Here is a 25299-nt window from a genome sequence, read left to right as displayed (position 1 = left end):
TGTTCGAAAGGCAATTAGCAATAACCCAGGATTTAAAAATGATTAAGGTTTCCTTTTTTTTTTTTCAACGGGTTTTCAAAAACTAATGATTTGTAAAGTTTGAGATTGGTCCACGTCAAAACTAGGGGACAGAAAATATTAACAGAAAACCTCAACAAAATGATATAGAATTTAAATCAAATCTCACGCTAATCCTGAATTACCTTAATTGTGCTTTGAGCAACCGGGCCCTGGTTGTTATAATAAACTATCATTCATTTTTCTTTTCTTTTAAAGGACGTACATTCTTAGAAAAAAAAATTGACCCAGTTTGAGTGGGTATGCCTGAGTATGGTTTGTTGCAATGTCATGGATGTTGCAAAGAATACACATAGAGAGACTATGATGAACCTTAATAGTAAAGTTTGACATACATTCTTAGAAAAAAAAAAATGACCCAGCTTGAGTGGGTATGGCTATATACTAATTTAGCATGTATGGTTTGTTGCAATGTCATGGATGTTACAAGGAATACACATAGAGAGACTATGATGAACCTTAATAGTAAACTTTGACGTATGTCCACCTCTACAAAAATAGGTTTTAAGTGTGCCCAAGTTAATCATGTTATTTTTTTTAACAGACATGTTATACATGACTGTATGTTGACTAAAAGATGTAATCAAATTATATTAAATTATGTTAGTAATGTTTCTGTATGTGTATCTCCAGGTATCAACTATTTCTTTCTGTTTTCTTTTTTGTCTATTGTCTTTAGCCTTAACAAAAATGTTATATAATATAACATCTGTTGGGTACATGTCCAACTAAGATCGTTACCATTTCTAATTAAATGGCATCATAAGCTTTGGCTACTTAATTGTTCATCAGAGATTTGTTTCTTTAAAATGGCATTATGTAGATGAAGAATCGCTCCGTATTAAATTGTCTTTGAGTAGAGCAAGAACCATCCTAAATTTCCAGGATCTAGAAAAGTTTCATCCAAATAATCTAGTCCTTTGCCAAAATGTGTTCATGCATTGTACGTGATTGTCAATATCATATGTTGCAGTACTTCACAGTACAGGCTTCCCTGAACATCTTGTTAAGACATGTAGCATACAGTCATCATAAAAGATAGCTTTCTTTGAGATAACCGCTCATCCAAACGTCAAGCTTTAGTAAATTCTTTGTTTCAAAAACATCACATAAATGAAGGTGATTTATTGCTCCTTGTACCTTGAGCAATAGTCAGAGACATTTTTATTACTGTTTGCAGTAATAGATGTAGTTGGAATTCCATTAAGTAGCTTTCCATTTCTTGTCCTCACTGTATCAAGACTATATCATTACTGTGGCCAGATACTGACAACCAAATCAGGCTAGCAGACATCTTGATCATTTAAGAATAGTGTGGTGCAAGCACAAAGTTTCGGCTGCGGTCTGTAATTTGAGATGATGCCTTAAAATGAGATGAATTGCAAGCTGTTGTCAAGTGGAATAAGTGCAATCAAAGTCAGCGTTGAGTTGTACAACAACTGTTTATGTGTTCTGCTTCTTCCTTGTCTGTTGTCTCCAGTCTCTAATCCAGGAGTATTCTTTTACCTCATTATTAAACTGCTATTAATGAGACTTACATGTGGAAATTAATCCTTATTACTGTAAAATTATATTTCGATGAAAGTTAGGTGTACCTAATTGGAGGTGGACATGGATAACCTGATTGTAAATTTCCATGATGGTTTGTTCCTTTATTAGTCGATACATGAGTATTGTGTTTTTTTCTTTTTTAATTTATGTATTTTTTGTCAAGATCTTAATAACTAATGTATCCTTTTATATTCCACTCTTTCATATAGTCATTAATAGTCAAATTAATTGCCTAGAATTAAAGTTATTGTTTCATAGATCCATACCATTGCAACATCCAGTTATGATTTAGATTTCACTTCAAATGTGCTGACAAAAAAAGTCAGGCCTTTGGATTTCATTTTTCAAAACGTGCCAACAAAAAAGAATTTAGGGTTTGGGTAACTATCTTTCGAGTTGGTTAATTATACTTGCTGCTGCGTCTTATTAATACTAATGGCTGCAATATTTGCAATCTACAGTAACTGTTACTAACTTTACCCGAATAATTCTTTTGAAACACTAAAATTAAGCAGTTATTTTGGAGTACTATCTGGCAGAATGACGGGATGGTGACAATATATTGCCCTGAGCAACAAATAAATGCTGATCAAAAGCAAACCAGAGATAAAGCATACCACAAGCAAACCAGTATGAAGCTTAGCACAGGCATTGTACTTAGTGACACTTAGTCGTTTCTGCCAAATGGCATCACATTAGCATCTTAATTGAGGGAATAATTTATATTTCACTGAATAATATAAATTAAAACAATAAACAAATGTCCTTAGTTAAAGAGGTTCTAAAACTAAAAGTGAGTAGACATCCAACTTTGTCTGTAATTACTACTTAAGTCGCCTTCAAAAGTTTAGTTTTTAACTTGGTAGAACATTTTATCAATGTCTGTAAATAAAAGAAAAGCAAACAATTTTAATCATCATTTCAAAAGCCAAGAATATCATATTTATTTAACACTTGCTAAACATATAAACAGTTTCAGTATTGGGGAAAGTAGAATTATATGTTAATAATAACTATCATTTGCATTAATAAATCATTAAAACTCACCATTGTTGTAATCCAGAATTTTATATATGATAAAATACACTTGTTAACTAGGTTGACAAGACATGCTTGTATTTAGTGCTTTCTTGAAAATCCTTGATCCTTATTCCTATGATCAATAAACATATTGTATTAGTTGTATTACATTGTTCATCAGTTTTTATAATCAAGTGGAAAGTGGCTTGAACTGTAGCTAACATTTAAAAAATAATACTAAATGGCACAGCGTGCATTACAGGAGTGGTTGGTATAGCCTCCCACACAGTAAATGTTGTTCTTATGGGCGATCGTGTTTCACTCCTCACCACGAACACCTGCTTAACTGATATGCCTTTCCTCTGCTAAGCCAATAAGATTTACCAAAATCAGGAATGTTGACCTTACCGCAAGATGCTCTTTCAAAAAAGACCAAAATAATTGGTCAGAGCTGTTAGCACTGTGTGCAGAATGTTTCACTTAAATTCATTCTGATGAAAAAAATTTTCCAATTTGCTGGCTTTGTTTAATCACTTGCTAATCGACCTTGTCCTTTGCTGCCTGACAGTTTCACCAATTTGTTGGCTATGTTGGGATTTTGCCATTTGAGAACATATATTTGGTACGTACTTCATTTATCTTTTTAAAGGCGTTTTCTCAAAGCAAATATATTGCAACCCTAAAATCGCAGAACAATCAAAACATTTGATGTCAATAATACAAAGCTAGCCTTTTAACACAACATTCAAGCTTGAGAATCGTCCAGGGGAATTAACTGGGGAAAGGAATGTTGGCCTCGGTTAAGCAGGTGTTCGTGAGGAGGAGTAAAACAGGACGACCCCTAAGGGCAACTGTGTGGGAGGCCACACAACAGTTGCTACTGTAAGAACGAAATAAGCAATCATGTGCAAGGCAAACCTTGAAGTGGATTTGTAACTCAATAAGTAAACATTTCTTTTATGCCAGAACTTCAAGGTCCCTTACTGTAGTTTCTAAATAATTATTAAGCAATCAGAGCCCCTGCTCAATTTACGTTGTGCTTTGATTATCAAAACCATTAAAATTGTACTGACAGTTCCAACTGCCAATTAATTGTCATTGGGTCAATGTAGAGGCAAAGTTTCCTGTCATAGTGAAGCCCCTTTTCTTCCCTTAAGTTTCTCCCTTAAGTTTAATTGAGAATGTATCATTAAACAGTTTCTTTAAGATGCCCCCTGTCATCATTCAAACAATCACCATTTAGTATGTCCACTGCCATATGTATTCATGCCTGCAGTAATAAAAAAAAGTTGGTCACTTAATAACTGAAAAAGAAGTTATAAAGATATTGCATCATTCAAACACTCACCATATATTGTCTCCACGGTCATTATTTCCAAAACGCTCTGCAGTAATAAGTAAAGAAATTGCTCTGATCTGCATACAATCCACAATTTTGTTAGCCCTGAAAAAGTTAACAAGTGTAGATCAAATTATTGTTCTATAACGTAACTGAGGAAGATTCAATAGCATCTTGAAAAGTGTTTTAAAGAGCTATGGCTATGAAAAAGACATAATAATAATGATTAAATTTGTCCCTTAAGTTTAATTGAGAATGCATCACTACACATTTTCATTAGGACCCTGCCTGCCTCAAATAATTCACACACTCACCATTGAGTATGTCCACTGTCATATGCCTTCATACCTAGTCAGTAATCTGAGTATTTCTGTACTGCCATATGTATTGACACCTACAAAAAATCAAAAAGAAAATTAACAGTTAATCACTGGACAAGAAGTTATAAAAATATCTGATCCAAAAACATTCACCATTGAGTGTTTGTCCACTGCTATATGCATTCATACCTGAAGCAATCAAAAAGAAGGATCAGGAAACGTCTGTGCATTATTTTGTGACTGATCTTCATACGATTGTGTTAGACCTGAAAAAGACATTATAATGATTAAATTTCTCCCTTAAGTTTAATTGAGAATGTATCATTAAACAGTTTCTTTAAGATGCCCCCTGTCATCATTCAAACAATCACCATTTAGTATGTCCACTGCCATGTGTATTCATGCCTGCAGTAATAAAAAAAAGTTGGTCACTTAATAACTGGAAAAGAAGTTATAAAGATATTGCATCATTCAAACACTCACCATATATTGTTTCCACGGTCAATATTTCCATAACGCTCTGCAGTAATCATAAAGAAATTTCTCTGATCTGCATACAATCCACAATTGTCTTAGCCCTGAAAAAGTCAACAAATGGAGATCAAATTATTGTTCTATAACGTAACAGAGGAAGTTTCAATAGCATCTTGAAAAGTGTTTTAAAGAGCTATGGCTATGAAAAAGACATAATTATAATGATTAAATTTGTCCCTTAATTTTAATTGAGAATGCATCACTACACATTTTCTTTAGGACCCCGCCTGCCTCAAATAATTCACACACTCACCATTGAGTATGTCCACTGTCATATGCCTTCATATCTGCAGTAATCACCACTGAGTATTTGTGTACTGCCACATATGTATTCATGCCTGCAGTAATCAAAAACAAAACTGGTCACTAAATAGGAGCAACTACAGAATGCAGGGCCACTTCGGTCCACCGTGTCGGCACTCTTTACGGAACGAGGCATAACACAATAGAGGCTATTCTTATTCAATGACATGCAAATAAGTGGCCCTGTGGCCGGTCGCTTCAATGCATATCCTTTCGCCGCGTGCGAGAAAATACCAAGATTATCGCAAGTACTCAAAGGGCCGATGGCCGACCGCTTCGCATTTGTATTCACCATCACGCCAATCTCCTATTCTGCATGGATTTTTTATACTGTTGCGGGTAACAGTTTCCAAACCCCTTGAAAACGTTGTTTTTTCTGAGAGCAAGACATTCTCCTACCTCGAGTCTTCGTCCCTTCTGCGCAGGCTTGAAGAAACGTTTCCTGACCGCTGGTGGGAACGAAGACCCTGGGTACGAGGATGAGCTGTTTTCTAAAGCCCAGACTCCTCTCTCTATTTTAAGCTTGGCTACTAAGCAGTCATCATTCGCGGATTGATTTGTACAGTTTCGTATATATCTTGTTTAGAACTGTTAATCTTTAAAAATGATATCAAGAGACCATCCAAGTCAAAGATATTGTGTACTAAAACTAAAAAGGAGGTACGACAAATGAATTTTTGCTTTTATCAGAGTTAAATATTCATATTAAACATTGCAACAACTGCCGTATCTAGTTTTGAAACCGTGCTTGTTTGTCCTTATTTGTTTGATTATTTCCTTCTTTTTTCACTTGAAGTTCAAACTTAAGTGTTTGTTTTCGAAAACGGAGCTTCAAAATAGGGGTCCGGCTTATTTCCGGTGTGGCTTAAACAGGGAACTTTATGGTATTGACTGTACCCTATCGAACCAATAAGAAACAATAACACTACCTAGGCCTGCTTCCGGATCCATTCATGATCAATCATCAATCAAAATCTTCACCTGTATAACATTATAATTAATAGTTAGTCAGTCTTAAACTTTTTTATGGGGTAAAGTTCATAAATATTACAGACATGGTGAGCTACCATTTATTGGCCATTACTTGTTTTGACAAAATTATTGAAAAATAATAATTAATGTCTTGCAGCTGTCTGCCTTATTTATCTGTCTTTCTGACTATGACTATAACTGGTGTTAATCATAACTGGAAAAAAGTTAAATGAGAGCAAAAAAATGTATATACAGTGTATATATATTATCGCAAGTACTATTTTTAATCTATTGTACCTGTGTTTAGCGGTGCCAATCAAAATCATTGGTACATGTCTTTGCATTCGTGACTTTTATCTGCATACTCCACAGTTGTGTTAGGGCTGAAATAATGTAAAACATGACATTTCCTTTAGGAATCTCTGAACTGATCCTCCCTCCCCCCCCCCCCCCGGAAAAAAAAATAATCCAGTGACCCTACACATGATGGGTATGGAGATGTTCAAAATCTAGTTGCCCTTAGTACGGATGGTATGGAATATCCCACCGGTCACTTGTATTTTCTGGGTTTCACTTTAGGTGAGTGTCCATAGTAATATACATGTACCATGAGAAAGTGTTGTATACTTTTATACCATGCCACAGAAAATACGCTTACAAAATTTCGTTGAGAATAAGATGCCAGCACAAGATGGGAAGGTTCAGTTGAATACCGTTAAATATACAACAGCTTTCCAGTATTCAGAATGCTGTATTTTTTCTATGGTATAATATAATGATACAGTACAATCTTTAAGACACATTGTTATTGAATTGTCTGTACTTACTTTTTACTTTTCTTCAGCCATTGTCCTGTCAGCTGAAAACCTTTTACTGTATAATACCGGCATATCAATTTTTTTCTCTTGCAGATAACAAGAACCAATATTTCTATAATACAAAATGAAAATTACAATGTCAAATATTTAAATTAAATGTATTGTTGCCATTACTCATGTCAGAACACCGCCAGAAAACTGATTTAAATGTCAGGTGTTGTCATTCTACTGAGGCCTTTTCACTTGTTCTAATTTCGCAAGGATTATTGCGTACCAGAACTTCATTTTAAGTGCTGTCGCTACTTTTTGGAACATTAGTCGTCTGTCAGAAGTTACCATCGCCAGACCTCATGAAAATAATTGGGAAATTTGTGAAACATTGCAATTTGCAAGACAACTCAGTAAATTCGGCTCTACTCACATTGTAAAAACGAAACTTTGGCCACATTCTCCTCTTCTGTTAAGACACTGACTAGATGTGGATGTATATGTTAATTTTTCTGATCACTTTGCACACCCTTGCCATTCTAAATGTTTTTTTTTTTAATTTTTTAATAGATTAAACATCCAAACACTTCTCCAATAATGTTTAACTAGACTCTTTGAACTGTTGTTTCCTTTATGCTTACATTATACAAAATCTATTTTTAGCCTTTCTAAAATAAAACAAATCTTACCTTCAAAATTATTATGGCTCCAAACATCTCTCCTATGCTCCATTTTGTGGTTGATATAGTTGTAGAATTAAACCCAAAATTTGAATTCTGGGTACTATAACTTGTAACTTAATTGGGAAGTAGACTTAGTGAAATGATTTCAATGAGAGTTTTGAAGTAAATTTTAACATTTTATAGACAGTTAAAGTATTCACTTGATCACTATCTTCTTATTTGGCTTCCATTATCCACATTGCTTTGTTTATTTTATCAAAATAAATTAACATTTAAGTTTTCATTGTACTTTAAGAAACTTTAACTTACAATGATTGTTTAAGCTTGTTCATTTTTCAAAATTATTTATAAGAGGGCCACTAGTACTGTTTCTTACATATTTTACTCAATTACTCTTTAAGTAAGGTAGGTTGTTTCATTTTTTCCTCAATATGACTCATTCAAATGAGCTAGTTGGCTCCCTGTGGCTGGCACTTACTCTCTTGTCTCAGTTGCAGATCCAGACTTAAAGGTAAATGAGGGCCCGCTCTTGAAAACAATTTTTTTTCTCAGCCCTTCAGGCCTCGGTTTGGCCTTAAAATAATGTGGGGGCCTGGGGCCCCTTCTCAGCCACTACTGAATGTGTGTCATCCATAAAATTCAGAAAACTACCACAGGCATCAAACATTCATCTAGGCCAGAGGCCTTATCAAATGACAAAAAGTGAGTGTGTAGTTTGGTAAACTTTGACAAAATAAAAATGTTCCTTTATACTAAAATTAATTATTTTATAGCTGTAATATTTACAGTAATAATTTGCTGACAAAGCTGAAGGCCAATTTGACTAATTAAAAATGACATGATATTTCTGATGATGGAGCAGAATTATTGTGTCCTTATTCAACAATAATATTGGTTAATGGGAGACATTTTGCAGCAAAGAAAACTTTTTTAAGGCAGCGCTTTGTGCTACTTTGGACAAATTTTAAAAGATGTATTGTAAAATATAGTAAAATGTTGACCATCTTTATTACCAGCACGTGCATTTGTTGAATAACAAATTTATTTATAAAAGGTTGTCATTTTGCAATATTAATATAATAAAACAAAAGTGAAGCAAACTCTACCACTAGTGCATAACATATTATTATCACCTTTTTTCTGAATTTTATGGATATCCAACATTTCAGAATCATCATTCTTGTTCAACACTTGCTCAAACCAGAGCGGGCATCTGCATAGCAATGTACTGGTGGCTGCCATCGCTCCATTACAGGTGTAAATGGGGTATGTCTATAATTTGTCAGTAAAGCATACGCAAGGATCACAGGGAACAGACTGTAAATTTACTGACTTGAACTAGCTAAGTTCGGCACAGTGAAATTTTCAATTATACTGAATTTTTTAACTAGATAAAAAATATTGTTTATCCTTGAAGCCCTTTAAAATTGTGACCGTAAAAAAAGTAAAGAATAAAAAGTCAAGTTCCCTTCAAAGCCTTTTAGTGAATTATAGCTTGTCATACATTTAATCAGATATCTGGCTTTGATTACAGTAAACCCCATTTACACCACCCTGTAATCTCACACAGGGGAACTGGCATCGGCCACGGGTGAAGCCATTTGCTCGGTGTAATACAGAGCTGGCCTCAGTTGCAAGTGTATCTATCGCCATCGCTCAATGTCAAATTAAAATGACAGAACTGGCAAACAGTACCAATGGCTCATGCTGTCTGGTAAATTCTCTCAACATCACTCCAAAAAAATTCACAAAATACATAACACTCCCTGTAGTAATAACTCTTTACAGTCATTCCCCAGTATTGCATTGTACATCCCTACCGCGCATAATTCCAATACATGATTTTTTATGAGTTGTTTTTAATTAAGTAGTAGCTTTCTATCTTTAGAATTTATATATTGTCAGTGTTTAATAAAAAAACGATTGTCGGAAACATGAATTTTGCGAGCAATTGTTATTAAAAAAAAATAGTGATATTATAAGAATTTATTGGGTATTAACAAGGTGCTGTTGCTACTAGTGGGCACCCATCTACCCCCATTTTCATTTTAACGTTTAAGTTCCCACATGCATGACATAAACAATCAACAAACACTTGGACAGTAAACAAAGTATGCAAAGTACTGTAAACATTAAAAATGTGTTTAAATTAGATTTTTGGTTCTTGTAGAAATAGTATTGCGACCATGCGATTAGAAAAGAAAATAATGATTTCTTTACGTATTTTGTGAATTTCATGGTCACGGTGATGGATTACCCAGCATTTCAGAGCCATCTCTTTGCTAGCTGCCATCTGCTCTGGTTGAATCACAAGGGCTGCATATCAGCACCCACATCTGTTTACAAATGACTAAGGTAGCTGCCATATGCTGCGCCATTTCCAAAGGTAGCTGACTAGCATATACATCTCACACTTATCTGCTCGTCAGTGTACGAGGGTGTTGAAGGCTATGTGAATTGAGTTGTTTTTTGCCCATGAGTAAATAAGAATGTGTATGCTTTTAAACACCAAATTTATTTTAGTTTTTGCAGCTGTCAGTGATGATTTTCATTAACAATTTCCATTCAGAAAGATAGATAAATGACAAAATTTAAATTTGATGTTATCCACATTATTTTCATTTCATTTTTAACATTGATTTATGACAATGAATGTTTAATTACTGTTGTCAGCCAATTTTCTATGCCTTTTACATGTACATTGCTCTTAATTAATTAAAAAAAAAACATTAACAAGACATTTGTAGTTTCATTGCAAAAAAAGTTGAAACAACAAACATGTTACACAAGACTATTTTTCTTATAAGATATGAAAATTATGGCCTAAAATGCTGTGTGGCACAGTTATAATTTCAGTTTATAATTGACTGGTAGCTGCCATAATTTCAGCTGCTTAATATTTCATTTAAAAAAATAATTGTTACACTTGGATTTGGCCCTCATAACCCTCGTACAACAGAGCTCACACCTTCAAAGCAGCCTCCCTGCTCAATGCATGTGTCCACATGACATAGCTTTCGCCACATATCAAGTACATTTGACATACAGTAAAAACATGTGAGTAAAAACCTGCATTTTCCCAAGTTAGCCGAAACATGTTCTTACGAAATTGGAAGTAAATAGCAGAAATTGTGACTTTTGCAGTTCATGACAGGTTCTTCATTTTCTGAATTTGTGAAGAAAAAATAATGTGAACTGTTGTTGCCTTATTTTCATAACTATGTGATTGAGTCAGTTTAAGAAATTCAACATTGGCACTTTCATTGCAACTGGAGTCATGAGACTCCTGAGTGTTTCCAAAGAGGATGTACATGTAAAATGTTAACTGCAGTAACCTTATTTTCTTGAAAGTAAACAGTTTTAATCTCAGGCTATTTTAGAAAATAAGAACCCATTTCCAAATTTTAACCTAATGTTTTGTTTTACTTGCAAGTTTTTACTGTACTCAAAAATCAAGGACTCCAAATTTATAGCCAACTCTCATATGTTGCTATGGCCATGAGCCTTAGATCACCTTACCACATGACATTCACAGGACCACAACTACAGCTGTACACTACAACTGTAGCTCACTGTGGAATAGTATATAATAAGCACACAGATGAATAACATCACCATACCTTTAGAGTCTCTGCTCAACATGCAGTGATGTAGATCAGAAATACCTCAATGACTTTGAGACTGTGCCCACTCCACCAGCCTGAGAAAGGTATCCTCTTCATATGCTGGTGCTAAGCCCTCTCGCTGCTGGCATTCACTGGCTAAGGCATGCAGTCTTGCCATTTCCACTGCTCTAGCACGGGTAGTGGGAGTGTTAACAGGCTTCAACCTGTCATCATTCAGCAGGACATCTTCGTGAAAGGCAAAATCAGGATCCACGCCTTCTCCACCTGCAGATTTCGCTCTTGACAGTGCCACAAAGAGAGCTCCTGGATTCTTAGCTTCAAAGTCATGCTTTCCAGGGTGAATGACAACATACCTGAAGGCCTCCCCACTGCCTACAGTCAAACCCTGGCACTTGTGGATAGTAGTTCCCCATGACAGCCTTAATGGAACCTGAGAACGCTTGCACCTACATGCACAATCCGTAGAGCGGTTTACAGGTACAATTGGCACAAGTGTGGGATCTTCGTCAATGTAAGCCGGACCCTTATAACCTGCAAAACGTACAAACACAACATCGGGTAATGGTGGAGGATCATCAGTAGGCCTGCAACCATCTTTGTAGACAATGTCTACTACTGTGCCAACAGCTCCATTGTACAAACCCCATGCAGCCTTCAGGTTTACCGTAAGCATGACCTTACTGTCACGGCAAAGATAGAGCAGAGGTAGCAAACCTCCTGCCTTATTGCTGTCAGCCTTCTGAGCATGCCTGCCATTGTCAACTGACTTGATCTTTGCAACTGGATGGTTTGGCTCTCTGTTCAACTGAAGCAGCTTGGCTTTATTGCGTTCCCATTCCAAACGATGCGTTGGAAAAACATACAGCCCTTGCTCATCCATCCTATGTAGAAGTTCAGGACCATGGCTCATACGCAGATTGTGCCACTGAAACTGCTGCAGCCAACGGACTTGCTCGTGTGTCGTAGAGTAGGTTCGCATGGACATCAACACATCTCTTAGCTGCTGTTCAGATTCAGTTTGACGGACAATCTGAGTTAGCTCTACAGCGCTGTCAAAACTTGTCCACACCAGTCGACCATGGTTAGATGGTGCACTGCGATTATGTTCAATGTAGACGGGAGTGTCACACACAGGAGGTAGCTGCACATCGTCTCCCATCAGCACTACTACAGGGATGCCTCCCCACAGCTCCTCTGAATTGGCCCCTCTATTGATTGCATAGCGTGTATGCTGTTCCATCCAGCCCATTGTGGTGCGACCAAACATCGATCGCTCATCGCCGACCAGAACTTTAAGATTTTTGCACCTATCCTGGATTTGCTGCAGCACGGAACCTGAAGGCACAGTCAGCTCATTAGAAGACCTTGCCCCTGTTGGGATTCTCAAAAAGCTATGTGCAGTCGTGCCTTGAACAAGATAGGCAGAATTTCCAGTAGGAGTAATGACCTGTATGGCATCGTTGCTTCCAAACACTTGCCTTACTAGCTTCTGCAGGCACTTGATGACATATGACTTCCCTGTACCTGCAGTACCGGCGACGACAAGTCGCAAGGGATGGTGTTCTTGCGGGTTCTCAATCAGGTTGTAGAGAGTATGCAAAATCAGACTGACTATAGCTCTCTGATTGTCATTTAAGGATAGAGGAGATACATCTGGTAATTCAAGGTCCACAACTTCTGTTTCCTGTTCCTCGTCTTCTTTGATGGTCTCTTCCAGCCACTTTCTAGGGTCTTTGCCCTCAGGAAGATTAATGGCAATACTGCTCCAGTCGTACTGCTCTCCACCATCATCATAATCAAAGTCCTTCTCAACTCCCTCATATCTCTGGTTTTGGCCAGCATACACATCAACCCAGTCTGGTTGTTCTGCTGCTTCATCAGCATTATCATCCACCTCATCTTCAAATACCGGCTCTTGCGGATGCTCAGCATAACGCTGTGCCTTAGAGACTTGGGCCTTCACAAACAGTGGGCACTCATCAGTAACAACAAAGTCCTTAAACCGATCAACCCAAGATTCAGCATCTCCCTTTACTTCTTGGATTTCAAACCAGTTTGGCCAGTGCAACAGAAGCATCGTTCTACAGTAGTCCTCATTCAATGGCCATGAAGCATGTGTAGAGCCCCCACTGACCACCGGAACGTTGCCATCTCGGGATGCAAACTGGTACCAGGAGCAATGCTCTTCATTAGATCGTGCAAGGTACTTGTCCAAAGGGGTACTGCGCGTGGCAGTCTCACCATCACGTTCAAGACGCCTTGACCCTGTCATTGACAAATAGGAAAACCTACGGCTGCACCGCCAAAGTGCTAGTCCACTGAGCTCAAATGATGCCTCGGGTCCACTAATATCTCTTCTTCCGACGGTCTTTATAAGCATCTTGGCACAAATTGATTTTCCAGACACCTGGCCTGCATCACTTGAATCCACAGCATTTACCATGTCTTCAAATAGATCAGCAGTTGCACCGGTAGGTTCACTGTCCTTGCAGGCATAACCACAAACATAGTCAATTATAGCTATGATATCATCTGTGCTGGGATTATCTGGGGAAGAATTCGACAGAATCAAGCTTATGTCACCATTTGCTCTCCATGACTGCAATTGATAACGGGAATGCTGAACTACACGTTGATGGTCACGTGGCATCTCAAGGCGAGGTGCTCCATTGTGATCGTTAACAATTTCTGGTGCGTTGCGGAGTTTCTTTCCTGGGTGAAACTCACTTCCAAATTCCATGCGGCAAACACGTTCATTTGCCTGCAGTCCTTGCCCAGGATGACGGGGTGTTCTCAAACAGTAATCGGAACAACTGTGCAACCCAACTCGGTTTACCAAAAGCAAATGATCCTCAAGGATCGCATCTTGGGCTGAACCTATATCCATTAGCATCTTTACCAGGGGATCTCTCTCATCTGAAATTGGGTCAGCTGAACCTTCAGGCGGAGGCCAGAGATCCCTCCGCGGCTTTCCTTCCTCATCACTACCACCTGGGTGTAATGCTGTCATGGCCAGGTTTTCGTCAGCCCATTGGTTAAGTATGGCAGCACACTCGTCCTCATCACAATCGCCTTCACGAGCATCGTGCAACAGCTGGTGTGGCTGTCTGTCCTCTCTCCAGCTGAGTTGGTGCCAGTGGATTTGACCTCGGGACTTGGCAAATTCATAACGATACCAATAGTCATGGACACCAAATACAGGCTTGAGGACCTTATTATGGTACGACAGGGTACGCAGGTCAAAGTAATTCACCACCACATGGGTGTTCTCTTGCACAGCCTTGTAGCGGGCACTGCTATCCTCACCAAGGTTAACTTCTTTTCCTGTGGTCTGCAAAATGTACTGCTCCAATAGTCTTCTAAGTGGGGGAAAGTAAAACTCAGCACAACTACCAGTCATAAAAAATGAAGGCAATCCTTTCTTCTCATTAACCATGAACTCAACCAAGGCTCGAAGCTCTCTCCGTCTTTGATGCCAATACTGTGCTGTACCACGCAGATTTGCCCCAAAATACAGCAGTTTGTTAATGAATGTGGTATCACCACTTGCTAGTCGCTCTTGCAGGTCTGCAACTGTTAATTGCGGGTCTCCTAGCTGCTGATCAACAATGTACCTGCTCTGTTCAAGGGCACGCTTCCTCATAATCATGTTGTGAACAACAAACTTCCATACCTTGTGTCGGGCAAACCTTCCATCTTTATACCACAGCAAGTGCTCTGCCCAGTCATGGAGTGAAGGACATGTTATTTGACGATTGATGTGAAAATCACCCTTTCCATATGGGAATAAGCAAGGAAAGGCCATTGTGAAAAAGTAAGGAGTGGTAAACTCCGATGCTGGAGTTGTACTAACTGAAGGCCAAGAAATCACTGGTCGTTCAGTGCCTTGTTGCCTCTCCACTACTTCAGCTTCAGGAGGTTCAGACACAACTTCATTTATGGCTGCTTCAACACATGCTTGAACATTCACTCCAGGCTCAGGGAGAATAACTCCAGAGACTGTCGTATCATCACCACTATCTGTTTCACCTGCATCCAGCTGTTCTGGAGCCGGGCCTTGGTCATCCATGTGATCTGCTGTTTCTGAAAACTCAACTGTTCTCAAGTTCGGCAATTCACCATCAGCCGGTAAATTTTGCAGACGAGTGTCACTAATCTCGATATCGCCATAGGCAGGATTATTGACCTTCAGCCAGCGGAGTGCACCCTCGACACGTCGTCTTCTAACCCTAAACTCCTTATGCGTATCATCTTTTCCTTGCCTTCTGACACGTACGATATCCACTTCTTCTGGTAGACGTGGCAGAATAGTTGCTGGTTCTTGCACTGCTTGAGGGAATGCAATGCAGTGTCCTCTTGAAGCAATACCACCATGTTTTAACATGTGTACATGCACAGTTGGAGCTAGTCTTGAAATCAGCATCTGCTCGGCATCTGTCATATCAGACAGTTCCTCTGGAACAGACATTGGGTCCATTTCGTTTTTATCTGACCAAACTTTGCAATCCGGGTCCTTCTTGTCATTTCTGCAGCGAGAGCACATATTCCCGGTTCCTTTGCCTTCCAACCGTCACTCCTGGCAAATATCGCAACACCTGAACTTATATGTCATCTGCTCTACTTCAAATGCACGTATAGCCACATAAGCATTATCCTCCAACTGACTCGACCCTGCAGGGGGTGGTGGTGGTAGATCGCCAACAACTTCCCGCAACCTTCTCTCCTCATCTGATACTCTCCTTTGATTTCGCCGCTGTCTTTTTCTTCTATCGTCCTCTGTTTCAACCGAACCAGCCTTTGCAAATTCATAGGCCACACCTACTGCCCTTGCTCGATTAATTAGATAACTATCTTCTACATGGCTGCTGCTGCTTATTTCTGGATCAGGTTGCTGTGTTTTCAATGCGCTGTTTTGTGCCGAAAGTAAATGATTTCTCAACTCGGAATTGTCACTTTCCAAGTGTTCTCCTATAATATGGATGCAATAGTAAATACCTCATAAGAACATGTATACAAAAGAAGTTAGTGATAAGACATATTTTAATAGTGCAAATTATTACATTAAGCTGGTTACAATTCAACAGGATAAAATCAAAGATCTCTTGGAGATCTACCGACTATTTTGTGTAAACCAAGGGTAGAAATGAAAGAAGACGTAAAAAAGACAAAATAATAATATGAATTTATTGTGGGTTACAAGCTACAGTAGATAAGAAAATTCTTGTCAAATTATGCATATCTCATATTTTTTGTTCCTTGCAATTTAAACTCTTATAATTAATGTGTGCTTAAGGACGGTGCCTCCTATAGCTACTGCGCACTTGTTCTGCGCATCACGCAATGCATCGATCACACTAAGCGTGCGCGCTTTTAATTAATTTGCTCACTCAAAATAACGAATTCAACTACGCGAACAAGCGCGCGACTTAAAATCAAGAAAGTTTTCTCTGCGACGAAATCCAGTTTATGGGCATATCCTAAACATTGACCGCTAATCACTGAAAATGGCTCACATTAACAGTTAAAAACAAATCGCTAAGCGCTAAAACGCTACCTGCAAACTGCTAACCGTGACAAATGACGTAGTGCACGCGCAAGATGCAAATATTCAACTCGCTAGGGAGGGGATAGGAAAAATGTAACAGACCCCAAAAGCGATTTCATAGAACCTGAAAACAACTGGTATAACTTTTAAAAACATGTGGTGACCCCTACTTTTTATTTTATAAAATGTAAGTGGTAAGTCTATAAGGCACATGTCTAATTTTTCATTAAGTGAAAAAAAATTAGGCCGATTTTCTGGCCGTGCAAGTGAGAGCTGCAAGAGTAAAAAATGGCTCAAACGCAATTATTTTGTTAATAAAAACGTGGATCATGCAGTTCCGAAGACATTATTTGTTAGTTATTGTAAATATTGTTATATTTCATATTGATTTTGTTCATGAAAAACCAATTTCCAATGGAATTTGCAAGGAAATTGTATTTAGTTTTACTTTATTTTAAAATGCCACGTCGGCACTTTTTTCCAGATTTCAAACCTAATTATTCGAAAATTTGCGTGGCTACCCCCAATTTTCTTTTTGAATTTTAGTATCCCTTGGTAACATCTACATTTCTTTTATAGTCATCGGCCAGGCGAAAATACTTTGTTATTAGTAGGCACCGTCCTTAAATGTAATAACAGTAAATTATTAGCCAAAATAAATTCCAAGTCATTTAACATTGATTTTACTCTTTATCCTACCTGTACTCATTTCTGTACTTGCAACAGAGACAGGGCCAGCATATTCGATTTCTTTTTCAGAAGCAACCTCTTCACTTATTCTGCCCTGAGTAAAACACTCAACAGAATCTACACAATAGAAAAGAAAATTATGTCAGAATAATTGCCATAGCTGAGCACTAGACAGGGCTTCTGATATTATGCGATGTTGCGATTTTGCATAATTGACCTCAAATTGCAACTTTTCGCATAATTCATCAAAATCGCATAATTCGTACAAAATTGCACAATTTGAGAAAAGATAAAGGAAATACTCGCTTTAACAAAGTTCTAAGACAATTTCAACGTTGTTTCACGGTGGTTTACCTGTCAAAAAACCTTGGAAAACCTCTGATGTGGTTTCCAAACAGACAACATTACTTCCGGCAGGCGACTTCCTTTTTCAGTTTCAATTTAGCCATAAAAACATTCACACAATTAAATTTGCTTTCTATCTTTGCTTTCTTGTATTGTACTGAAGTTTACAAGGTAAAATGGCCGAATTCAGAATGTTTAAATCCTTCCATGAAGTCAAAAACATCGCACAGTGTTCGATCGTTCGACACCGCACGTTGACACATGCGCCTTCATTAATTCAGTCAGTGGTATCATGTCACACTTCATATATTATGTCACCAAAAGTCTTCAACGTTCTACTACATCATGTAGTGTACATGGAAAGCCATTTGAAATCTTTTTGATTCTAATACCGATATTTATCGTTCATTTATGCTCTTATTATTTTTTGAAATGCACAAAATGGATTTTCATCTCCTGAAACCTTGTAAAACAAGCTTAAAATCGCTTAGATAAAGTCGCATAATTTGCCGCATAATAGTACCTTCTTGCCGCATAATCTGCCCTAAAAATGCCGAATAATTTCTGCTTTTTTGCCGCACCCTATCAGAAGGCCTGACTAGATGGTCACTTTCAAAGTCATTGCTTCAATAATAGGTGAAGCTTTTGCTTTGGACATGTAGCTAAAACTGCCATGTACAGGTTTTCTGATATAGCTATGAACTGTAGAATTCTAAAATGCTTTTACATGTTGTGATTTCCTATTGTAAAAATTCTTTTGTAGGAATTATCTGCTATTAACATACCAAAACTAAATCTGCAAAATCCATCACTTAAACTTTTATTTTTACATGTGCATTCAGGGCTTGAGACTAACTTTTTAACTCACTGGTTTACTGGCTAGTGACATGTCAGATTTTACTAGCCAAAAGTAATTTTTCACTAGTCAGGTATATTGATTTCTATCAAGAACAGTTGACTTTTGTCACTTTTCCGATTTTTTCACTAGACAAATGGCTAGTAGGAATGCTAAACCTGGTAGCCTAAACCTAAATTTTAATAGCCTTTGGCTAATTGGCTACCGTTAGTCTCGAGCCCTGTGCATTACATAACCTGCAACTTTTAATTAACATGGCTTTTAAAACATACAAGTTGTTCATTTGGAAAAGGATAGTGATTGATTTCTTTCACCATTTACACAGTCACTTTCCACATGCCAAACAAGCCAAAAGCAAAACTAGCAAACCTACAAACGTGATATAAATAACAACTCAATGCATTGTAGGATGAGCTCTTCGGCTCATATGCAGCTATCTTTTTACAACTATTATTATCATGAAGATGACTGTTAGAGTGGAAAAGTAGTAGCAATGTATCATTTTCAGTGATAATTATAACGCCTGAGCAATGCAAAACTTCTGACTAAAGCTGTGTTCACACTTGGCTGAAACAAGACTATAGTCTGATCAGTTTCACATGAGCCGGCACGTTTGAGCAAATCATGATCGAAATACTGTATGTTTATTCTGAAGCATGCATGATATTGATTGGAACAACCTCACAAGGTAGTTTCAATCATGATAAGACGATACACATGTTCAAAAATTATGGCGAGAAAGCGAGTACCCAAAAAAAATCCAAATTCAAGCCTACTAAGAACATATGTTAAGAATAGTTGAAATATCTTTTTTTGGTTCAAGGGTACAAGATTTATTAATTGTTAATGGCATAAATTAAACAACCAAGCATGTTTCAAACTGACATGTGATTTGCACAATGCATTAACAAACATGTTAAGGTGAAGCATAATTTTTTACTTGAAACATGTTTCAGGTTTAATGTGAACACAGCTTTAGTTAACACCAATGTTACCTTGTCTGGGTACAAGGCTAACGTAGTGAAGCTCAAAAATGTACCCAAGCACAAGTGGCTGTTGGTGGTTGGTGTTGCTGGTGTTAGGCAAACTATCAGCTGGATTTACTGGACAAATCAGTGATTCATTTTCACGACCAAGACTACTGACAACACGAATAGCAGTGTTGTAGTAGTTTGCTGCAGCTTGTAACATCAAATGATCACCCCATGTGCCATCTTTTGCCATGCTCTCCAAGTAATCACTCCATGTTGGGTGTCTATCGTGATCAACAAAGCGGAATAGATGTGTTCCATTGGGCTGCAAGAAAAAATATCACGTTACCAAAAATGCTCTATCAATCCCCTAGGGTGATCACTACAAATTACACTATAATGATACATGTGTATATATATTTATTCGGTTGTAAGGCGCACTCTAAACTTGGCAACTTTGTCATGTTGTTTCCAAACTGAAAATTTTTCAAAAACACTCGGTTATAAGACGGTTATAAGACGCACCATGAGTTGGAGAGTTGTAAAGATGCGGTGATCAATTTAAGGACAGTTCTTATTACAGAATTTGAAGTATTGAATGTTGTTTATATTCCTTGGCACAATCTTCCAGTAAAAAGGTAACATTTCTTGCTAAAAAAGACGTACATTTAATCCACTTGATCTAAAAGTCTTTCCAGCGCTTCGAACTTAGCTGCTTAGTAACCTGGCAGATGTGTAGTTACCAGTGACCACTGAGTTTGTAGCATGGTTACCAAGTTCTCAAGCATGCTTCGTATCGCTTTACTTTGTTTATCGAGTGGTTTTGAAAGATTCTCGAGCTTTTTTGGTGTTTTCCCTGTCTTCTAAAGTCATTTCCAACATTCCACGCTTAAAAAGGTTTGTGTCAAATGAGTATGCTTGATTTCATTTGCCTGTTTCAACAAAATGCTGACATAGACACGCGTTGCTAAAACATGTTTATACGTGACAATAATCTTTACATTAAAACTTGCTGTTTCTTTTATATATCTGTTTTCTTGTTCTAAAAGTCAATGACCAACATTAAGTATTTTCATTTTTCTTGTTTTATTTGTAAGTTCCGGTAAAATGGCGGTCATAAGATTTGGTTGGGCAAAAATACCCGGCTATAAGACGCACCCCAATTTTGGGCTCCTTCTTCGTGTAGAAGCACAGAACACGTCACAATAGAATACTGCATCGCAAACCTTTTGTTTTTATTATATTCCTCCTTCTTTTGTCCTTTTGTTCTCTATTGTTATAGGTGAACTGTGTCTTCTACACGAAGTAAGAGCCCAATTTTGGCATAAACTTCCCACAGAAAACTGAACAGATTTATAATGCATCGATATTTATTTCAAAAAACTACTGAATGTAAAAAATGTTAAAAATAGCTTATTTGAACATCTTATAACTTTCACTTTTCCCCCTTCTTTTTTAATACTGAATACACTGCTTTTTATTCCGATAAAATAAATGGATGTGAATGCTAACAAAATGTTTTTATATATTAAGCATCAGAATGTAGGAAATGCAACCAAAAAGGCCAAATTTTGTACAGTTTCCTCAGGGTAGCACCCCCCCCACCCCCCACAAAGAAGAAAGTCATGCCTTAGGTGTAAAATGTAATCTAAAGCTGTTGCTGCATACTCTGATATTTTATTAAAAATCCTGTAATAATTCAGTACTAGCTTCCACCCTCACCCAATTTGCAATGTTGTGTAGAATCTCAAAGCAGTGATAATTGCCACATTATGGTTCTCAAACCAAAAAGGTGTCCCAAGAATTTGTCTGGCATTATGACTACAAAAAAAAATAACAATGTTACTTGATATAACTGACTTACCAAGTTGGAGTTTTCTTTAAGAAATTTAACTAAGTTGACTCTTAGTTCTTCAGCTGAAATTTTGACTCCTTTCACAATTTCCAGTTGCTCCGCCAGCGCAAAAAACATACAATTTCCCAATCCTTGATTGTCAGAAATTATAAATCCTGCGTCTAATGCAATCCTTTGCAAATCCTCTGATCCATGCAATTTTTCGGCATCGCAGAGCAGTTGCTGCACATCACCTGTAGGCAAACAAAACACATTACAGTCAAATGCCGATTATCCGGATTCCTCGATTATCAGGACTTCCTTATCTGGTCCCAATTTTTTCATAAAATATATTGATTAGTCACATACATGACCAGATATAACTAAGTTCTACGACAATTTTATTTCAAGGTGGTTTACCTGTCCAAAAAACATTGGAAAACCTCTGATCTGTAGTTTCCAATCGAACAACAAAAGCAAAATTATTAAACATACAGACTGGCAAAATTATACACTCACTACCAATACGTTATGGCCTGGCATGAAATTTAAGAGGAGATATATATATGTTTTTACTGTATTTTAAAAGTGAAACTGTGTTCAACCCCTTGGGGACTGAGGGATTTTAATTTCATCTCACATAATCTACAGTTCTAAAATAATCTGTGGATCTCATTTAATCTGTTATGCATCTGTTCATTTATGCATGCAACTGAGAACATGAACAAACAAACATTTGGTTGTGTGTGTCTTATGATTAGGCTAAAATTTACAAATTAAATACCATTATTAAGCCTAAAATTTGGAAACAGGTTCTTAATTTCTACAATAATTGATTAGAAATGTCTACTTTTGGGAAAATAATTTGGACAAGGCATTACTGTACATGTATATAATGTTGTGTTCTGAATGATTAGTGCTTCATTTTTACATAAATGCTATGTGGTATGCAGATTTTATATAAGAGAAGGGAGAATACCATTAAAATCTCTATAACAACAAAACTTTTTTTTTTCAGAAATCAGTTAAGAACCTATTTAGAACTTACACTGTATTATTAGCTTTTGTGTTAATAACCCTTTATGTAAGAACCTGTTTAGGCTAATATTAAAAACAACTTACAGTTTCTTCCTGGCAGGTTTTTACTGTACTGACAAAAGTCATGCTGTTCTTTCTTGTTATTCTCTTAGAGGAAAACAATGCCTCCCAAAAAACAGCCATGCACCTATCAATGGTTTTCCCCAGGATGTGGGGGGGCAACCCCAGGGGAATTTGACATTTTTTGGAATCCAGAGTCGGATTCCCCACCCCTGGGCACCAAACGAATGTCAAATTTCACATATCTCCTCTTAAATTTCATGCCAGGTCATAACAAAGCTAAAGCATCGCCAAGAGCAAAATTATTTAACATGCAGACTGGCAAAAAAAAGTTATTATTGTTTTGACGGCTTGACAGGCAACTGTCAGTCAATACAAAATTTATATGGTACGACTGCACTTTTTTAGCTGATAACATAGACGAAAAATGTTAGCAGACCCTTAACACAGAAGCAGAAGAATTGGGAGAACTTGAAACTTAAAAGAAACCTGAACATAATCATTCACAATCTCTATGTACCTGAATCGCTTTCTTTCTGTTCACCTGGCAGAGAGCATTCCATGCCACATTCAACTTGTATGACTCCACTTTCATTTTCTCCGGTGGCTATAACGACGAACAGAATAAAAGGGTAAATGGTATAAATTAATTAATTCTTAGAGTCTTTAGCACTGTGTTCGTGAGTGTTGGTGCTATGTTTAATCAGTTGTTTAATTGGCAGCCTCTGCAAAAATAGCTATCATAATTACAATGGAGTAACAAAATTCCAAAACAAAATCAATCTGAATTATTAGACTATGTACTATGATGTAAAGGGTCTGCAAAATTGACTGGAAAAAAATGCCCCAACTTTCACACAGAGCTTCTAAGGGAGGCATTGTTTTGTGTATAAAAAGCAATCCATATGATTTTGTTGTACACCTGAAGAAGAAAGTAAAAAAACTCGAGAAAGCCGTAGCTTGTTGTCCGTGAAATGTAAAATCATAAATACCTCAGGTAATTAATTCACTCACAGGAACAGGAAAAACTACTTCAAATCTGGGCAAGCTAACAACGCGACGCGTTCTGTTTTCTATGACTAAATAAATAAAATATCTAGTTACCTGCAAGATAACGAGCAAACTGCAAAAAATCTTTTTCAACAGGCAATGGCAAAATTTCCGTTCCTTCTTGTACATCTTCACATGCAAACTCCGGTTCTCCGTGCACTGAAAAAACAACGGTCAGACCGCAAACATTTATAAACTTGCAGCTCAGTTCCTCTCCAACGGAATAATTTCCTCTGTCCAGACACAAACTTAACGAGCATAACGAAGCTAAAGCATCACCAATAGCAAAATTATTAAACATGCAGACTGACAAAAAAATTGTTATTGTATTGACGGCTTGACAGGCGACTGTCAGTCGATACAAAATGTATACCGTACGACTGCACTTTTTTTAGCTGATAAAACGAAACTGAATTATCTCACTTGCCTTCGGTTAACATGTTGTTGTTTTGCTGCCGTTCTCTTTGCCTCTCCTCTTAAATTTCATGCCAGGCCATAACGAAGCTAAAGCATCGCCAAGAGCAAAATTATTAAACATGCAGCCTGACAAAAAAGTTGTTGTTGTTTTGGCGGCTTCAGTTGGCAGATGACTGTCAGTCAACAAAAAATTTATACGGTACGACACAAAAGGGAGCTTACTCGCACTAAAAAACGGATTGGCCATTACTGCAGTTTTTAGCTGATACAACGGAACTGAAGTAGCTTACTTACCTTCGGTTAACATGTTGTTGTTTTGCTGCCGGTCTCTTTGCCTCTGTAGTTCTTTTTCGCGTTCTTCTTTCCGTTTTTTTTGCCTGTTCTCTCTAGCCCTGGCTCGCTCCGCTGCGCGGTACTGCTCGCTACTATTTCGTCGTCTTTCTCTATCTCTCGCTCGCTTTGCTTCGCGACGTTCCTCGCTCATATTTTGTCTCCTTTCTCTATTCTTCGCTAGTTCTGCCTCGCGGCGTTCCTCGCTCATATTTCGCCTCCTGTCTCTATCACTGGCTCGCTTTCTTTCGCGATCTTCTTCGCTTGCTCTTCGCCGGTTAATTCTTGCTCTCTGCCGTTCACTCTCCCGTTGCTCTTCACTTGAACCCTGTCTTCTACACGTTATATTCACTTCGCTATTGTTTGTTGACATGACAATAGCAAAATAAAACAATTTTCTTGAGTAATAAAACTTCTGTTCTGTAGAACAATCGTTTTGCTAAATAAGCTGAAAAAAGTTTTTAAGGAAACTTTTCTTTGAGAAGTGACGATTGCATTGCAATTTCCCGCCAAGTTAAACGCGGGTTGCCCAAAAACGCAGCGTCGCGCGATTTCCCGCCAAGAAAATATCGGATTCACCTCTCCCGGGTTGGGTTGCCTTGGGACTTCCCTCCCCCTCCCCGAGAGTCTGTACGCGCGGCGCGCGTACGCACCAAATTTTTTCGGCCTCCTAGGTTTACAAAAATTCTCTCGTACCCGCATTACCCATGGTGCTCCGCTCCGCGCGCTGGCGCGCGCTAAGGAGCTCCGCTATAAAGAACTGGAAAGTGTTGTAAGCTGTCAAATCCGAGTCCTCAAAATAATTTGTCTTGTTAAGCCAAAAAAAAAAAAAAGGAAAACAAAAGAAGAAAAATAAATCGAAGACAAACAAGGATGATCATGACCGAGTAACGATAACGATATGCTTGAAACAAAGCTAAACAATAACCTA

The 25299-nt window shown here is 37.7% G+C and overlaps 2 protein-coding genes and 1 long non-coding RNA gene across 13 annotated transcripts; all 3 read right to left on the bottom strand.

The window, feature by feature from the left end:
• Positions 1–466: 466 nt before the first annotated feature.
• LOC144635723 (uncharacterized) lies at positions 467–7920 on the bottom strand. Of its 10 annotated transcripts, none has more exons than XR_013567397.1 (13): positions 7613–7920; positions 6945–7047; positions 6415–6500; positions 6075–6126; positions 5096–5180; positions 4792–4886; positions 4680–4713; positions 4498–4574; positions 4303–4382; positions 3998–4093; positions 3886–3919; positions 2677–2782; positions 467–2511 (listed from the first exon to the last, which is right to left on the bottom strand). It is a non-coding gene; the product is annotated as an uncharacterized LOC144635723 (long non-coding RNA). The 10 variants fall into 10 exon arrangements; XR_013567400.1 differs by having other exon boundaries at positions 4337–4382; XR_013567404.1 differs by having other exon boundaries at positions 6945–7920.
• On the bottom strand, positions 7921–15775 carry LOC144635720 (uncharacterized). The gene has a single exon (XM_078494802.1). It carries the CDS (start codon positions 15773–15775, stop codon positions 11273–11275), a length of 4503 nt encoding a protein of 1500 aa, XP_078350928.1. The 3' UTR covers positions 7921–11272.
• A 27-nt stretch (positions 15776–15802) lies between these two features.
• LOC144635721 (uncharacterized) lies at positions 15803–24833 on the bottom strand. 2 transcript variants are annotated; one of them, XM_078494803.1, is made up of 7 exons: positions 24333–24833; positions 23676–23780; positions 23092–23178; positions 21504–21727; positions 19664–19964; positions 17477–17584; positions 15803–16200 (listed from the first exon to the last, which is right to left on the bottom strand). In XM_078494803.1, exons 1-7 carry the CDS (start codon positions 24739–24741, stop codon positions 15803–15805), a joined length of 1632 nt encoding a protein of 543 aa, XP_078350929.1. In that variant the 5' UTR covers positions 24742–24833. The 2 variants fall into 2 exon arrangements, with proteins under 2 accessions (XP_078350929.1, XP_078350930.1); XM_078494804.1 differs by lacking the exon at positions 23676–23780.
• Between the last annotated feature and the right edge of the window lie 466 nt (positions 24834–25299).

Source organism: Oculina patagonica, chromosome 13 (assembly GCF_052425735.1).
Source record: "Oculina patagonica isolate OP01 chromosome 13, crgOcupat, whole genome shotgun sequence".
In the NCBI taxonomy this organism is placed as follows: domain Eukaryota; kingdom Metazoa; phylum Cnidaria; class Anthozoa; order Scleractinia; family Oculinidae; genus Oculina; species Oculina patagonica.
The sequence above is the reverse complement of the archived record's forward strand: the minus strand, read 5'-3'. Positions and strand labels throughout refer to the sequence as shown.

What these genes read in the sequence shown, in the direction of transcription:
- LOC144635720 (XM_078494802.1), bottom strand. Translation starts at nt 15,775, where the DNA reads ATGTGCTCTCGCTGCAGAAATGACAAGAAGGACCCGGATTGCAAAGTT.
- LOC144635721 (XM_078494803.1), bottom strand. Translation starts at nt 24,741, where the DNA reads ATGTCAACAAACAATAGCGAAGTGAATATAACGTGTAGAAGACAGGGT. An exon ending in ACAGAAAGAAAGCGATTCAG is followed by an intron (nt 21,728 to 23,091) that starts GTACATAGAGAT and finishes GTTTGCCTACAG; the next exon opens with GTGATGTGCAGCAACTGCTC. An exon ending in TAGCCTTGTACCCAGACAAG is followed by an intron (nt 17,585 to 19,663) that starts GTAACATTGGTG and finishes TCTATTGTGTAG; the next exon opens with ATTCTGTTGAGTGTTTTACT.